Consider the following 16,346-nt stretch of genomic DNA (forward strand, 5'->3'; position numbering starts at 1 on the left):
CTGAAGAGAGAGCCTTGGTAAAATTTTGACTCCATTGGCATTTATCATATCTGAGGACTTAGGAGATTCACATTAATTTGGAAAATTTGACTTCTTCCATTTGTACTAATACTTGGGAATTGAGAGATTTCTGACTTGGATTAAAGTCAAGGTGCAGGAAATTCGAACAGTCCTAAATTGGTAATAGAATTTCCATGTATTTGAGTCAGTAACGTTTCCTTCATAGCAATTACATTTCGTTTGGAAATCATTTTAGGGGGAAAGGGTTCCCTTGCCTCTCCATCCTCATGTGGGAGTTCAGGCCTGCCTGGCTGTCTCCCTGTCTCCGGAGCTGCTGCTTCCCACTCGGTCCGTAGCAGGTTGATTGGTCAGCAACCCACCCTTGGCTGAGCCGCAGCAGTTCCCACTGCTACCTGCCCCCCTCCTGCCACCCCTTCAAACTGTCTTCTACCTCTCCACTTGATGGGCAGCGCTTCCCCACTGTGTTCTAAGGAGATTGACAAGGTGGGCCATGAAGATGGCCACGTCAGTGCCGGCACCAAGTATTGGCAGCTGGTAAAACCTGGCGTGGCACGTAGAATCCCAGAAAGGAGTGGACCTGCTCTTACCCTCTGCTTGCCCTGACTGAGGAGACGAAAAGATGCAGGCCGTGCTTTTCCTGGAGGGAGAGGTGGGGGTGGGGAGCTTAACAGGGCAGTGAGACACAGCAGTGGAGCCCCCCTGAACCCAATTGCTCTTGTCTGTTCCTCCACTTGCAGAGTCGGCTTCTGCCCTGGGGCAGTTCTGTCTCCGCCTGAAGATAACTCAGCTCTAGGAGAGCAGGGAACTCCAAAATACCCAGGCCTTGGCACCTGGCCACCGGTCTGTCCTTTCTCCCCCATTTCGGGCAACAAGCTGAGTTTATTTTCCTTTGAGAAGGTGTCTGGATTGTGGACGAGTCCCTTTCCCCCTCTAAGCCTTGTGCCTCAGGCTGAGCGCCTGCTGCTTTCCTGCCAGTTCTGTTAGGGTCTGGCCTTTCAGGGCCAGGGTGCCTCCAGGAAGTCATCCCTGGCCGCCACCACCCTGTGCCCCTGCACACCCGGCGGCCTCAGAGGCCTGCCTCCTGTGGGCCTCCCCGGGAGGGCCTGCGGCCGAGCGGCCTTCCGGGGCGTTCTGGGCTGCCCACCCTCGCGAATGCTGCTGGCGGCGGTCGTGGGTCCTCCCTCAACACGAGCGCAGCCATCGGGCTCCGCGGCGCCCCCAAACTGTCGCAGGATGGAGTCATCCCTCGGAGCTGCCACTCCCGGCCCGTGTTTACCAGCCTGAGGGAAGGGGGGATTGTGCCCGGGACCCGAGAACGGAGACGCCACGGGCGAGGTCTGCCCTAAAGGCGACGCCCCTCTCCGCCCCGAAGTCGGGGAGCCGTGGGGGCCGGGGCCCCCGGGCGCAGGCGGGAGGGAGCGCGGTCCGGCGAGGACCACTCCCGGCGGGCGGGGCAGTCCCGGGCGCCGTCTCCTAGCGACGGCGGCGCGCGCGGTCTCGGCGGCGGTCGTCCAGGCGACGGCGCGGCCCCGCCCCCGCTCCCCCCCCCTCCCCGGGCGCGCGCGCGGCCTGGGCGCCATGGCGGCGGCGGGCGAGGCTGCGGGGCCGCAGTGGGCCCCGGCCGAGCGCGGCGTGGCGGGGCCGGCGGACGGCGAGGCCGCGGCGGGGCGGCCGCTGGGCAAGCCCCGCGGCATCTGCTCGCGCGCCTACTTCCTGGTGCTCATGGTCTTCGTGCACCTGTACCTGGGCAACGTGCTGGCGCTGCTGCTCTTCGTGCACTACAGCAACGGCGACCAGGGCCCCGCGCCCGCGCCCCGCGCCCGCTCCCAGGGCCCCGGGCCCGCGCCGCCCTTGGGCCCCCTGTCCAGGCTCGAGGGTATCAAGGTGAGCACTCCCCCCGCCCCAACCCGCCGTGGCCCCCCACTCGCTCGCCCACCATCGCGCCCTGCGCGGGGGGCGACTTCCTCCTCGTCTGGCGGCGCGAGGTGGGCCCCGGCTGCCCGCTGTGCCCCTCTCCCGCAGGTGGGGCACGAGCGCCAGGTGCGGCTGGTCGCCGGCAAGGACCACTTGATCCGGACGTTGAGCCTCAAGCCGCTGCTTTTTGGTAAGTCCGCCCCGTGCGGAGCCGGGCAGGGCCGGCGGGGGCTGAGGTTTGGTGGCCGCCCCGGAGGCTCGTTTGGACCACATGACTTAGGTTTTGAAAATGGCTGCGACAAAGGAGCCCTTTCTTTCTTCCACTCTTACGTAGAGCCTAGTGAAGCTTGCACCCCCACTCCCCTAGCCGGGTGACCGGGTGCCCTCTGCGTTCGCCCCTCCCTGACCCCTACTCACGGAGGCTCCTCTGTCCCTCTTAGGCTGGGCAATGAGCCTGACGCTAGAGTCTGCGCAAAGCATTGAAACCAGCTTGGACATGACCTGCCACCACTAGTGCCCTCACATTCTGGGTTGTCCCCTGGTGGGAGACTGATAATCTGGCTGGAGGCAGTCTCAGCCGGGGAGTGGCCCTGTGGTCTGTCCAAATAGAGATAAGCTGGCACCCTCAAGCCTGTCCTACTGGGGCCCCAGCCAGAGGCCCCATCTTTGCTGCCAGCATTCTGGGGTTCTCCTGCGAGTGTGTGTTCAGCTGCTGTGGACAAAGCCTTTCCAGGCTACCCCATTTGGGAGCCAGTGTCATGGTTCTTATTTTCTGAGCTCTTGTTTTGTGCTCAGTTAATCCTTTTAGCCACCTATGAGGGGGCTGGAGCTCCCGGCTCGCGTGCTTGCAGTAGGAAAGTGAGGCACAAGCTTCGGCAGCCTGCCTCTAGCATCTATACCCTAAGGCCGCGGTGCTACCTGTGAAGACTCCGGGTTCCTTTAAGGCCACCAGTGTGGCCTCTGCAATGAGTTGGGAGTCCCCAGACGGATGAACCTTGCCCAGGATCGGCTTGCCAGCCCCAGTGACACAAATTTCTGTGACCCGGGGCTGTGCCTGGTTGATGGGAGTGGAAAGGGGAGGGGGCTTTAAGAAGGGGCTGGTGGCCAAAGCAGAGCATCTGAGCTCACGCCACTACCCTTGGGGTAGCGGTTGGGAATAGTGTCACATGCATGCCATCTGTGGGAATATAGTTTATGGTCGCAATCCCAATAATAATACCACAAGGTGATTTTTGTTGTTATTACTAAATAATGTCAGTCTGTGCCAGCACTGTTTTATGCGCTGGGAACACAACATTGAACAAAATGGGAAACAAACTAACAAGCAGAGAAAAGTAGAGCTGACATTTGAATGGGGAGGAGACACAATAAATAAGCAAGGAAATGAATAGACATGGCGTGTCAGGTGGTGGTAGGTGACTGCAGACCAGTAAGGCAGAATTTCACCTAGGGTTCAAGTCCTCAAGAGGGTGGCCAGGGTGCCCTGAGAAAGGCATTTGAGCACAGCCTGGCTGGAGGCACAGGATGGAGCCAGGCGGCTGACTGCGCAGAGAAGAAGCTTCTCTCCAGCTTTCCTGGGGCCTGGCCAATTGAATTCAGACACATGCCAGGTTAAGTGAGCCGAGAGGCCAGAGTTCCCCTCACACGCAGCTTGTCGCATCAGAGTCCTACAGAGAATGGGCAATCCCTGCCTCAAGTCACTCATGAAGAGCCAATTATAGAAGCAGAAGAGCTGTGGCAAAAGGTAAACTGATACTGGTTAAACCATCTGATGCGTCACTGTTTCTCCAGACAAATTACAAAGGGCGTGATTAGGAGAATTGGGCAGCTGCAGCCAAAGTTCCTTCTTGTGGTCCTCATTGCCTCAAAGACACTTCTAGTACCTTCCTCAGGTCAGCCAGTGGAAGAGGTCCCAGTTTTTACCCTGAAAGCGCTGGGGCTTGCTATTTGGTGAAAGGCAGTGGGGCTGTGTACCAGGCGGAGCAAATAAAGAAGAGATCAGTGATTACAAAATGAATCAAGAAGTACAGTTGAGGGAAACGGACTTTGGCCCAGTGGTTAGGGCGTCCGTCTACCATATGGGAGGTCCGCGGTTCAAACCCCGGGCCTCCTTGACCCGTGTGGAGCTGGCCATGTGCAGCGCTGATGCGCGCAAGGAGTGCCGTGCCACGCAAGGGTGTCCCCCGCGTGGGGGAGTCCCACGCGCAAGGAGTGCGCCCGTGAGGAAAGCCGCCCAGCGTGAAAGAAAGTGCAGCCTGCCCAGGAATGGCGCCACCCACACTTCCTGTGCCGCTGACGACAACGGAAGCGGACAAAGAAACAAGATGCAGCAAATAGACACCAAGAACAGACAACCAGGGGAGGGGGGGAAATTAAATAAATAAATAAATCTTTAAAAAAAAAAAAAAAAAAAAAAAAGAAGTACAGTTGAGAGGGAGGGGAAGCACCGTCTGAGCGGGCAGTTCCTCAGTGCTGTGCTGTTGGATGAATGCAGACAAGGGTGTCTCACCCCAAGAAGGAGCGGGATCTCTTTGGCTTCTGTACCTGCTGTTAGTCCATCCATCAGTCTGCTGTCCACTGACACCCTGAAGAGGCAGGCTGGGCTCAGGCACTGCCCTGCCTGCCCTTCTGCTCTTAGCTCCAAACCGTGATCCACCAGTGTCAGGATCGGAGGTGCCCGGGCTCCAGGAGTAGGGGCTCAGGATGTGCGCTGTGGCCAGGGGGACCAGGCTGTACCCCAAGGTTCCTCTGTCCTCATGCAAGGGAACCCCACTACTTCACAGGGAAACCCCAGACAGCCTCCAGTGTCTCTCTTTCTCTCTCTAGAGAATGCTTCCTGTTTGCCACCCTTGTTCCCAGTTGGAATTTCTCAAGGGTTTGGGCTCTCGGGAATCTGCCAAGGACTTTGTTCTGCCGAGTCCAGTTAAGAGGGGAGGTGCTCCAGTTCTGAGTCCCGCTCCGCTCTGGGGATGGTGCTTTCTTCCACTCCTGCCTACCCCCACTCACTCACTCCTGACGCCCTTTCTTAAAAGCCTCCAAGTCTTCCCATTGCATTTCTTTTTTTTTTTTTTTAACAGAAATGATTAATTTCTTTCTTTCTCTTCCCCCCCCTTCCCCCCCCCCCCGTTGTCTGCTCTCTGTGGCCATCCGCTGTGTGTTGTTCTTCTGTGTCCACTTGTATTCTTGTCAGCGGCACCAGGAATCTGTGTCTCTTTTTGTTGCGTCATCTTGCTGTGTCAGCTCTCCGTGTGTGCAGTGCCACTCCTGGGCAGGCTGCACTTTTTTCATGCAAGGGGGCTCTCCTTACGGGGTGTACTCCTTGTGCGTGGGGCTCCCCTACGCACCTACGCGGGAGACACCCCTATGTGGCACGGCACTCCTTGCGCACGTCAGCACTGCACGTGGGCCAGCTCATCACACGGGTCAGGAGGCCCTGGATTTGAACCCTGGACCTCCCATGTGGTAGGCGGACGCTCTATCCGTTGAGCCAAATCCGCTTCCCCCCATTGCATTTCTAAGTCCCATGAGATGCCCTAAGGCCCTCTCACCTCTCAGACCTCACCTCCTGCTTCTCCTCCTCTCCTCCTCACTCCCTGCCCCCAGCTCCTCGCTGCCTCAGGGCCTTTGTACGGCTCTCCCCTCCATCAGAAGGCATATGCCGAGCTCTTCCCACAGAGGGTACCTTCACACATCCCTTCATGCCACCCGTCTTAAGAGGTTCCCAGACACCTTGATGGAGCCTTCTTGGCTTCCTTCTCAGCACGTAGCACTACCTTCTGTTTATTTGTGTCGTTTTGCTCTCAAAGAGAAATGAGTAGTTGCCACCAGTACACAAAACAATTTATTTTCAAATCATGGCTGTTTTAGTATAGAATGGCAGGGAAACGGACTTTGGCCCAGTGGTTAGGGCGTCCGTCTACCATATGGGAGGTCCGCGTTCAAACCCCGGCCTCCTTGACCGGTGTGGAGCTGGCCATGCTCAGTGCTGATGCGCGCAAGGAGTGCCGTGCCACGCAAGGGTGTCCCCCGTGTGGGGAGCCCCACGCACAAGGAGTGTGCCCGTGAGGAGAGCCGCCCAGCGTGAAAGAAAGTGCAGCCTGCCCAGGAATGGCGCCGCCCACACTTCCCGTGCCGCTGACGACAACAGAAGCGGACAAAGAAACAAGACGCAGCAAATAGACACCAAGAACAGACAACCAGGGGAGGGGGGGGAATTAAATAAATAAATAAAATCTTTAAAAAAAAAAAAAAAGTATAGAATGGCAAACACAGGAGGCCCAGAAATAAGGAATTTGAGGGTCCATATTAGTCCGGGTTTTTGTGCACCGTAATGCAGTTTTCTACACAGACCCAGCACTGCTGCCCTTCCAGGGACTCGCTGCTTGGCACAGCTGGGGACCTCGGTAAGGGTCAGACAGGTGTAACTGTGTTCTGAACCTTGAGTGGCACCCTGCCCAGGGCGGGCACAGCCTACTGCTGTGTCCCTGTCCTGAGACTCAGCTTGGGGTGCTGGGGCTTGCGGTCGGGCTGCCACCCAGGCCTGGAAGGCCAGCAAGGCGCTCTTGCTGCCCAGCACGCACAAACCGCCAGGGAGCCTGCCAGCCGTCTCTGCGGGGCAGAGCGCTTCAGCTGGGCCACGGAGCTCTGCACGAGCCATTCCTCAGGGGCGCTTGGGGCCTGCCCGGGCTCTGGTCTGCCAGTCATGTGGGAGCAGCAGAAAGAGGCTCGGCTGTGTGTCCAGGGGGAGCGCGGGCATCATGTGTGGGCCTCTGTAGAGGCCGTGGCCACAAAGTCCCCATCCTGGGCCAGCCCCACCTCGGGGCACTGGTGATGATGCCACCTGCGTATGGCCCGCTGCAGAATGCAGTAGCTCCTGACTCCAGGCATGGGCCGTGGTCACAAGCAGCTGGTGGCCCCATACCTGCAGGGTGGGCGCCAGCTCCAAAGGGGACCTGTCTTTAGCACCCCCGGCCATGAGTCCAGGTCACAGTCCAAGGGGCCAGAGGGTGTCCTTTTCCTCCAGGAGAGCCTGACCTTCAGTGAGCGGGATCAGAGGGGCGCAGATGAGGAGGCAGCGCCTCGGTGCTGGGCCCCCCCAGCCCCTCCACCCGCCTGCTGAAGCCCTCTTGTCCTGCTGCTCTGCTCTTGGGATCAGGGACCCAGGGAAGGGCTGTCCTCTGGCCACCGCCCTCCTTAGGTTGTCTTGCTTTTGCTGTCATTTTAGCAATGTCCCCTGTATAAAAGGAATGTTTTTCAGCTCTAACCAAGCTTTTGGGTACCCCATCTTCCATTTGCCTTGGCCCTGAGCCAGAGCTGGAGTGGAGGCACACAGGAGGGGTGCTGCACCCTCAGGGCTCACAGAGTTCGCTGGCGCAGTGTGTCTAGGACCTCTTGGGACGAGCGTGCCTCCTGTACCTTGCAGTCCCTGCAGCTGGCATGTGGCACTGTGGGAGGGGACGTGCAGGCGCCCACCGGGCCCCAGTGAAGAAGGGCGTGATCCGCGCAGGCCCTCCCACTTCCCTTCCGCTCACTGCCCTTTGGGAGCTGGAGCCCTGCTATGGGCAGGCTTCTTTCCCAACCAGGGTCCCCGTTTACCTGATCGCTGCAAGGAGTGATTTGAAAGGGGTGGGCGCTTCCCGTGGGGCCAATTGAGGGCAAGTCCAGCCCGGAAGCCTTGCAAGACACATGTGGGTGGCCCAGGCGAGAGCTGTCGGAGATGGCTGCAACACAGAGGCCGTGGCGGTGAGGAAGTGTCCACAGCACTGGGTGGCTGGCCAGGGCAGCCATAGCAGGCCATGATGGGGGCACAGCTGGCCTGCACGGCTTCGCCCAGGCTGCGGCATGGGTCGACAACCCTGCCAGGGACAAGATCGGCAGAGGCGGGGCGTTTGGAACCAGGGCTTGGGGACTGCAGGCTGGACACCCAGATCAGCTGGGGCCTCTCCCTGGCGGTGACTCCCTGCGGTCACTGGGCAACGACACCCAGTTGCCTAGCAACAGCCTGGCAGCCTTCCACGGCTGCTGCCCTCGTTTCCCTCCGCCCCTAAGCCCAGGCTTCTCTCCAGCCTTTCAGGACACCTCCCCCCCAGCTCCGTTGGCAATCTCCTGTCTGGGCGAGGGGTGTGGAGGGGCCCTACATCCTGGGCCTTCACTTTCTGATCTTGTCCCGAAAGTCCCGCAGGCGGGGCAGGCTGGGTGGGCAAGGAGCACTGGGCCCGACCCTCATGCTGTTGCTCCCCTGGCCTGCTGGCTTGAAGGCTCGGGGAAGGGCTTGCCCTGCAGAGAGGGAGCCAAGGAGACAGGTGTTCCCAGGAGAGGCCGGGCTGCGAGAGAGAAATCAGCTGTACCATCTCGGGACTCTGGCAGAAAAGGCCACCAGATGCGTCAAGGCGTGCCTGAGGTCCTGGAGAGGCCATGGCTCTGTCCCTTGCCAGGATCTCTTGGGCAGATGGTTTACTGAAGAGGGGCTCCTGACCCCCCAACCTGGAGAGGCCTACCCCTTTGCCCCACCTTGGCATTCAAGAGCCCTCGATATTTTTTTGGGTCCAGACTGAGTACCCGACCCCATGGTGCCCACAGTTGGCAGTCCCCTGCCTTCTCCAGCCCCACCACACCTCCCCTCTGCTAGGAGTACCACAGGTGCCCTGACAGGACAGCTCTTAGCTTCCTCCCCGACCCTGTAAGCACCTGGCACCAAATAGGTGCTCAGCAACTGTTACTGCAAAGCCCAAGCCTCCGGGGCAGGCCCTGGCTGCGGAGCCCCCTGCCCCCCGCTGTACCTGGGAGCCCCTGCCCTACCTGTCAGGGCATACAGGGACAGAGAGGGAGCAGAGGAAGAGGCGGGCACTGGGGTGGCGCTCCCGGGCAAGCAGGGGCAGCCACCTGCCTGACGGCCTGCTGGCTTCAGTCACTGTGTCGGGCGTGGTCCAGCAAGTTGGGCAGCCGCCTCTCTGTGTAGCCAATGTCGTGGCCCAGCGCCGTGGCTTGGGGAATGGGCATGCACTGCGAAGGGCCCCGGGGAGCCTCTGCCCCACTGTCACCCCACAGCACCATGAGCAGCCACAGCCCTTGCTCCATCACCTGCCTTCTCTGCCCTGGCCTGAGTGGGCCGAGATCGAGGGCTTCATAGGGCCACACCTGCACCCCAGGAGCCAGCAGAGATGGGGGTTGCACCCGTGTTTGCCCTGCTCCCAGATGCTGGGACCCCCCTGATTAGGCCCCATTGTGCTCATCTGGGCTGTTTATGTTTGTTTACCACACAGTGGGGGGCTATGGTGGCATCGCTGTTGGGCCTGCAGATTACAGGCACCTAATAAACCACGGAAACCTGAGCCTGTGCTTTCTTTCGTTTTTCTGGTTTACTTTTTAAAGGGTGGCTCTGTTGATTAGCACCTTGGCCCAGCCGGTGGTCCAGCAGGGCTGCCTCCCAGCGGCTGGCTCCCACCCTGCCTGGGTTTGCTGGGTCGCAGGGTCATGCCAGCCAGGTGGGGGCCTTTGTCCTGCCCACACTGGGGTCGCCCACCCTGGGAAGCTGAATTCTGGTCATGGGATTCACCCGGGCGGCCTGGGCGCCCGGGCAGGTCACAGGTCTCTCTGAGCTTGGGGGCCCATATCAAATTAATCCAAGTTCCTCATGGGAGAAGGGTAAACTAGCGGGCCTGCCCTTCTAGGAGGCGTGGAAGGATTAAGGAGCTGGTGTTCATGAAGTGCTTTGGCAGCGCCTGGGGCATTCTGTGCTGAGAATGTGATTCGCTGAGATTAACAACAGCCCTAGTCCTGGCCCTGAGTGGCCATTTTTCTTCCTCTTGGCAGCGCCTGGCGCTTCGTGCTGGGAGTACAGTGAGGGACGTGGCCGTTCACGTGGCAGCTCTGAGGGGCGCTGGCAGCACCCTACCCTTTTCTCTGATCAGCCCCTTCATAGACCTCTTGATGCCATCTCAGAAAATCCTCTCCCATAAGAGCCAGGGAACAAAGCAGGGCCCAGGTGGGAAGCTCGCGTTCCGGCTCCACCAAGCCGCCCACCAGTCGTGCCCACATGGGGGCATCCAGCCCCTGGAGCTGTGCACAGGCCTGACTGGTCCTTTTGCTCAGGGGCTTAGAGGCACAGCGAAAGGTGCGCCATGGACACCTGGGCCTGAAGGAATCAGAGAAGCAGATTCCTGGGGCAACTTAAAGACCAGCACCTGCCCCCCCACTGACCTTCCAGCACCGGGCATCCAGTCAGTCAGTTCTCCCCACTGCAGGGGAGAACAGAGGGCAAGGCCTTTGGACTGGCCTGGACCACTAGATGTCTTACACCTTGTTTGTTTTTATGTGAACCAGATAGCATCCCCCTGCTTTTTAAATACATACCCGCTAAGGGAAGCAGATGTGGCTCGAGCAATTAAGTTCCTGCCTACCATATGGTAGGCCCCTGGGTCGGTTCCCAGTGCCTCCTAAAGAGGACAGCAAGCTGGCCCAATGGCAGGCACAGCAAGCTGATGCAGCAAGCTGACATAAGAGACCTAAGAAGAAAAACATAATGAGAGCTACAACAAAGCAGGGAATGGAGGTGGCTCAAGCAATTAGTCTCCTTCCTCCCACATTGAAGGTCCCAGGTTCAGTTCCTGGTGCCTCCTAAAGAAACAAGGAAGATGAACAGACACAACAGGTGCCAACTTCAAGGAGGTGGGGAGAAATAAGTAAATAAAATAAATCTTTAAATATATATCCACTAAGAAGCGGAAGTCCACCCTCTGGCCTCAGGCCCATCCTCTGGCCTTCGGCCCCATGCCAAGGTGAGGAGGAGAAGTAGCATCAGCCTGTGTTCAGCTTAGCTTTGGCTTCTCTCCCAGGGCTTCGGTGGAAAATGTGTGCTCACATCATGGAGAGAGGCCCCCATCTGAACCTAGGCAACCTTCACCAGACAACTTAACCTTGGGGCCAGAGTCCAGAGCTGCTTAAAGGGAAGGGGTGAAGTCCTCAAGACTTGGTGGCCACTAGGGCCCGGGGAGTGCGCAGGAGCCCAGTGGGGAGGAACGTGCCAGTGCATCCGGCCCAGCCTCACCATCCTCCTCCTCTGGCAGAAGTCCCCGCTTCCTGAGTGAAGAAGAGTGTCGGCTCATCATCCACCTGGCCCAGATGAAGGGGTTACAGCGCAGCCAGATCCTGCCCACTGAGGAGTACGAGGAGGCCATGGGCGCGATGCAGGTCAGCCAGCTGGACCTCTTCCGGCTGCTGGACCAGAACCGGGACGGTCGCCTGCAGCTCCGTGAGGGTCAGGGCCCTGGGGCCCAGAGTAGGGAGCACCCAGAGTGGCCTGGCTGGTGGCCCGATCGCTTGTCATGCCGTTTCCGGCCAGCTTGGGCAGGCCCACGCCTCGCGGCCCCTTTCCTGGAGAGCCCCCGTTCTGCCCCAGGAGCCAGAAGATGGCAGGGGCATCCAGCTGGGAGCTGGGGTGATGGCACCTATCGCCCCAGGGTCTAGACAGTATGCTGTCTGTGCCCTGAGCCCCTTGCTGCAGTGGCTGGGGCAGTCCTCCAGGGGGATGGGTGGCACTCTGGGGTGGCCAGCCGCTCGAGCAGCCATGCAGGTCTCTGCATGCCTCTCCCACCTGGGCTTCCGAGAGGCCTGCAGAGGCGCGAGGTCTGGCGAGGCATGAGGTCCGTTGCTCAGATAGCGCGTCCCGCTGAGCCTGGGCTTCCTGAGGGGCCCAGTGGCCCGTGCCCTGGCCAGGGCCTCTCCCTGGAGCCTGTTCCCTCTTTGCTCCCAGGCCTTGGCCTCCACCACCCCACCCGGAATGTCCGAGTGGGAAACAGGCTGCCCCTCACTCCGCCTCCAACCAGTGCTCCCGGTGGAGGTCACAGGCCTAGCAGCACTGGGAGGACCCATGGCCCTCAGGCCTCATGACCACCCTCCGGCCACTCCCCACATTCTTCTGGACTGCTCCATTTCCCGTCACCTCAGCCCAGGCACCCTCAGGCTCTGTCCCGGGTCCTCTTCCATGCCTTCTGGCCGCAGCCCTCAGCCCCGCTCTCTGATGAGAGCTGGTGGCTCTCCATCATGGAGGGATCCTCTTGTACTTCAGGTCCTAGCCCAGAATCGCCTGGGAAATGGACGGTGGATGACCCCTGAGAACATTCAGGAAATGTACACTGCGATCAAGGCCGACCCCTGACGGTGACGGTGAGCTCACGCCTTACCACAGTTCTGTCCCTGCGAGCCTCCTGCCCACCTCCCGAGCACATCCTTCCCGAATGCTCGGGCCCTTCCCCCACAGCCAGGCAGCCTCTATGCCCAGCTTCAAGAGAGGCCAGGGATGTGGAGGCTTCACCCTTGGGGAGCAGGCAGGCGGCCAGGCTCTCCTGTGCTCCTTGGTGACAGTCTAGACGGCAGTTCTTAGAGACTCTTTGACTTTCCTCAGGCAGAGTCTGGGCTGCAGGAGGTGGGGCTCCTGGCAGCAGAGGGCAATGTGGGTCGAGCAGGAGCAAGGGGCAGTGAGGCCAGGCTCGAGCCCAGCTACTCAGCTTGCTCCGTCCTCCACCCTCCTTGCAGCCAGGCAGAGGTTCCACCCCAGCAGGCAGCCTCGCTGGTCTAACTGGGGTCTCCCTCACCTTCCTCTTGCCCCCTTGGAGCCTACCAAAACACCAGAGAGGTGGCGTTGCTCACGGCTGGGGGCAGATGTGGGCAGGGGAGCCATTATGTGAGTGGACTCCCCCTTTTTGGTAAGAACCCCAAGAGGTTACAGAGGTGTGGTCGTCACACTCATTCCCAGGCTTTGAACCAATGGTCAAGGAGGACCTGGTGGAATGGCCTTAAGGCTGCTGAATCCAGAGCCAAGAATCTGGCCTGGACCTCTGCCTAGAGGGCCATTCTGCTGCCACTGCTCCCACACAGAGATGGTGACTGGTTCCCAGCCCTTGAGTGTCCCCCACCCTCACAGGTGCTGGCAGGTAGGGTCAGCCAAGTTAACATGGAGCAAAGGTGCCACTCCTCCTCTAGAACCCCAGGAGGGCGGGGCCCTGCTTTGGGGGGTGGGCGGGGCCGGGGGAGCCGGTTCTCATTTGGGGGAGTAGCCTGGTCTTCCCTGCCAGTATGGGCTAGGGGCTCAGCAGGCAGGCCTGAGCGGATGTGCTCCACCCAGGACAGGACTGCTCTTGGAGGGAGGGCCCGGGGAGCAGCTCCAGCTTGCGGCCTTCAGCAGGGGAGGCCCTGGATGAGGCCCAGCGCTGGCTGCTGTCTCCTCACCCTCCCAGGCCTGGGGGGGAGGGGCACCACCCTGTGGAGAGCCAGGCAGGAGGGCCAGGGCAGGGCCTCAGCCAAGGACGCGGCTCCCGCTTCCTCCCGGAGACCCTGCTCTGGCCACTCCATTAGGGACTGGTCTCTTTTGGGGCCCAGTCAGTATTTAACTGAGGAAACGATGAACTTCTCTGGGTATTCCCTTAGGGCCTGACGTGACAGACACCAGGTTCATCTGACCCGAGAGGCTGGGTGGGACCCCTCATTGCCTGCGGCCAGGGGCTGCTGCTGCCTTTGGGGTAGAAGGCGGTGCAGCCTGCCCTGGACTTGGCAGGCACTGATGGCGGGGTCCCCCGGGCAGGAGTGCTGAGCCTGCAAGAGTTCTCCACCCTGGACCTTCGGGACTTCCACAAGTACATGCGGAGCCACAAGGCAGAGAGCAGTGAGCTGGTGCGCAACAGTCACCACACGTGGCTCTACCAGGGCGAGGGTGCCCACCACGTCGTGCGTGCCATCCGCCAGAGGTGAGCCCCAGGCCCGCGTCCCCACGTACCCGGCCGGGTGCAGGGCTCCCAGGAGAACCCCGGGGCTGGGGCGGCAGGGACAGAGCTGATGAGCCAACTCCTGAGGTTCCATTTGTTAGACCAGGATTGGGACCTGCTGGACTATAGGCAATTAAGGAAGGCAATTTAGCTCTAACTGTGGGCAAACAATAGACAATCGAGATTAGAAATAGAACAAGGATTTGTTTTGGGTAATTAGTTATGACCCTTTATCTCTGCCCAAATGACCCCCTGCCACTAGCAGCTGGGGCTTTAGATAATGCCGCTCCTTCCTGGGAGGGCTCTTTCCTGGGAGGGCTCCTTCCTGGGAGGCCTCGCCTGGGTCTGGACCTCCCCCCGCTGAGCGAAGGCTCATCTTTCCCACCCAGAGGGCGTCCTCTGAAGCTGGGAGAAGGGCTCATGGTGAGCGCGCCCTTCATGCTCCTACGCCCACAGTCTGGGGTGGCTCAAGGACTTCCAGGGAAGGGAGCAAAGGCAGAGCTGGGGACAGGCCCAGGGTCCACTTTGGCTGGGCCCATCAGGGTGCCACCCAGATGACTCCCCGCTGCCTACCAGGGTGCTGCGCCTCACCCGCCTGTCGCCTGAGATCGTGGAGCTCAGCGAGCCGCTGCAGGTTGTGCGGTACGGTGAGGGAGGCCACTACCACGCTCACGTGGACAGTGGGCCTGTGTACCCCGAGACCATCTGCTCCCACACCAAGCTGGTGGCCAACGAATCTGTACCCTTCGAGACTTCCTGCCGGCAAGTACTTCTCATCTGGGGGCTGCCCGTGACTCCCACACCAGGTTCCCCTGAGACCCAAGCATGACCCTGCCCCTCACCATGGGGCCGAGAGGGCAACCGAGGCCATTCTGATCGGCAGCATCCCCACTTCTGCCTACCAAGTTGTCCACCCTGGGGTAGGGGTAGGGGTGGCTGCTGGCCATCATGCCCGCTCCAGCCAGCAGAGCCCGAGGGACCTGTGGCCACCCAAACTCGCCCCCAGGCTCTGAGGCTAGGGGCAACAGGACCTCAGCTCTTTCACCCCAGCCCCCAGGTGTTGATCCTGCCTCCAGGGCTGGAGCCTCAGCCTCTCTCCTCCTCTGCACAGGCGGGGAGGCAGTTTTCTCCTCTCCAGCTCCTTGCTGTCCTTCATCAGCCCTTCTGTGAACTTGTCGCTTCTGCTGGCCTGCCGTTCCAGCTGGGCCCTTAGCACCACATAATTTAGCAAAGTGTGATCTTGGCCATGAAAAAACAAGTGACACACAGAAAAAGACTGAGTTTGGGCAGCAGGGAGGAAGGGATTAGGGGCATCTTGTCACTGGTCTGCCCTTGTGTCACCAATCCCAGTCTTAGAATTGCCCTTCTGGCCCCTGGGAACCCAGGCAGCCCATCATGCCCACAGGTGAGGCCCTGGGACCGTCCCACGGCTGGAGACCTCTTCAGCAGCCTCCCCTGCCTTACAGCTACATGACGGTACTGTTTTATCTGAACAACGTCACTGGCGGGGGTGAGACTGTCTTCCCTGTAGCAGACAACAGGACCTATGATGAGATGGTAAGTGCCAGCTGAACTGTTATGGTGGTGGGACAGCCAGGCCTTGGGCTCGCGTGGGTCACACCTGGGATCAGGACCCAAGCTGTCCCCAGCGCACATCTGGCTGGTTTGCCTCTGGCACCTTTGGCTGCCTGGCCTTGCTTGGTTCCTGGCTGTGCCGTGGCGGAGGCCTGTAAACCCCACCACTCTGTTGCCCACAGAGCCTGATTCAGGATGATGTGGACCTCCGTGACACTCGGAGGCACTGTGACAAGGGGAACCTACGTGTCAAAGCCCCGGCAGGGCACAGCGGTCTTCTGGTACAACTACCTGCCTGATGGCCAAGGTGAGGGCCTGTGGCCAGCTAAGGTACCCTGGGGAAGCTCCTCTGCACCCAGCCCCCCCCCCCCCCCCCCCCCCCCCGTCTGCCACCCTGCAGGGCAGTCCCTCAACCCCCAACCACGGCTAGTAAGGGTTGTGGACAGGCCCAGCAGCAAGAACGCTGGTCTCAGAAGGCCAGTGATATTGACAAGGCGTTAGGTGGGGTGAGACACTGAGGCCCCGACTGCGGCCTCGGGAGCTGGGCCTCTGGTACCAAGGTGTGCACGGCCCGGTCCTCCCCGGCCTTGGTCCTTACTAGGCTAAGTCCTCTGCAGCGCCCCTGACCAGCTCCCTGCTCACACCACCCCCTCCTCGCGCAGGCTGGATGGGCGACGTGGATGACTACTCGCTGCACGGGGGCTGCCTGGTCACGGCGCGGCACCAAGTGGATCGCCAACAACTGGATCAACGTGGACCCCCAGCCGCGCGCGGCAGGCGCTCTTCCAGCAGGAGATGGCGCGCTTGGCCCGCGAGGTTGGCGCCGACTCGCAGCCCGAGTGGGCCTTGGACCGGGCCTACCGTGACGCGCGCGTGGAGCTCTGAGAGGAGGGTGGACGGCGGCCCCCCGGGCTTGGGCCTCCCGCCCCGCCTGCGAACCAAAGGCCTGGCCGCTGCCCCGCCCCGCTCCCCGCCTCCAGCCGCGCTCAGGACGCAGTTTCGAGACGCCTGTTATTTATTGTGTACAGACCCCCGCCGCCCCGAGAACGTTAAATAAAACCCCACGGCTTCGAGCCT

The 16,346-nt window shown here is 60.5% G+C and overlaps 1 protein-coding gene across 1 annotated transcript; it reads left to right on the forward strand.

Moving 5' to 3' along the window:
* The first annotated feature begins 1,599 nt into the window (after positions 1-1,599).
* P4HTM (prolyl 4-hydroxylase, transmembrane) lies at positions 1,600-16,302 on the forward strand. The gene is given in 13 exon segments (XM_058288111.2): positions 1,600-1,905; positions 2,044-2,129; positions 11,004-11,197; positions 12,009-12,085; positions 12,087-12,099; positions 13,514-13,676; positions 14,271-14,456; positions 15,161-15,251; positions 15,452-15,520; positions 15,522-15,576; positions 15,932-15,984; positions 15,986-16,027; positions 16,029-16,302. Coding segments are annotated over 13 exon segments (1,461 nt in total). The 3' UTR covers positions 16,155-16,302.
* Positions 16,303-16,346: the final 44 nt, after the last annotated feature.

The sequence above is a fragment of the Dasypus novemcinctus genome, chromosome 26, assembly GCF_030445035.2.
Source record: "Dasypus novemcinctus isolate mDasNov1 chromosome 26, mDasNov1.1.hap2, whole genome shotgun sequence".
In the NCBI taxonomy this organism is placed as follows: Eukaryota; Metazoa; Chordata; class Mammalia; order Cingulata; family Dasypodidae; genus Dasypus; species Dasypus novemcinctus.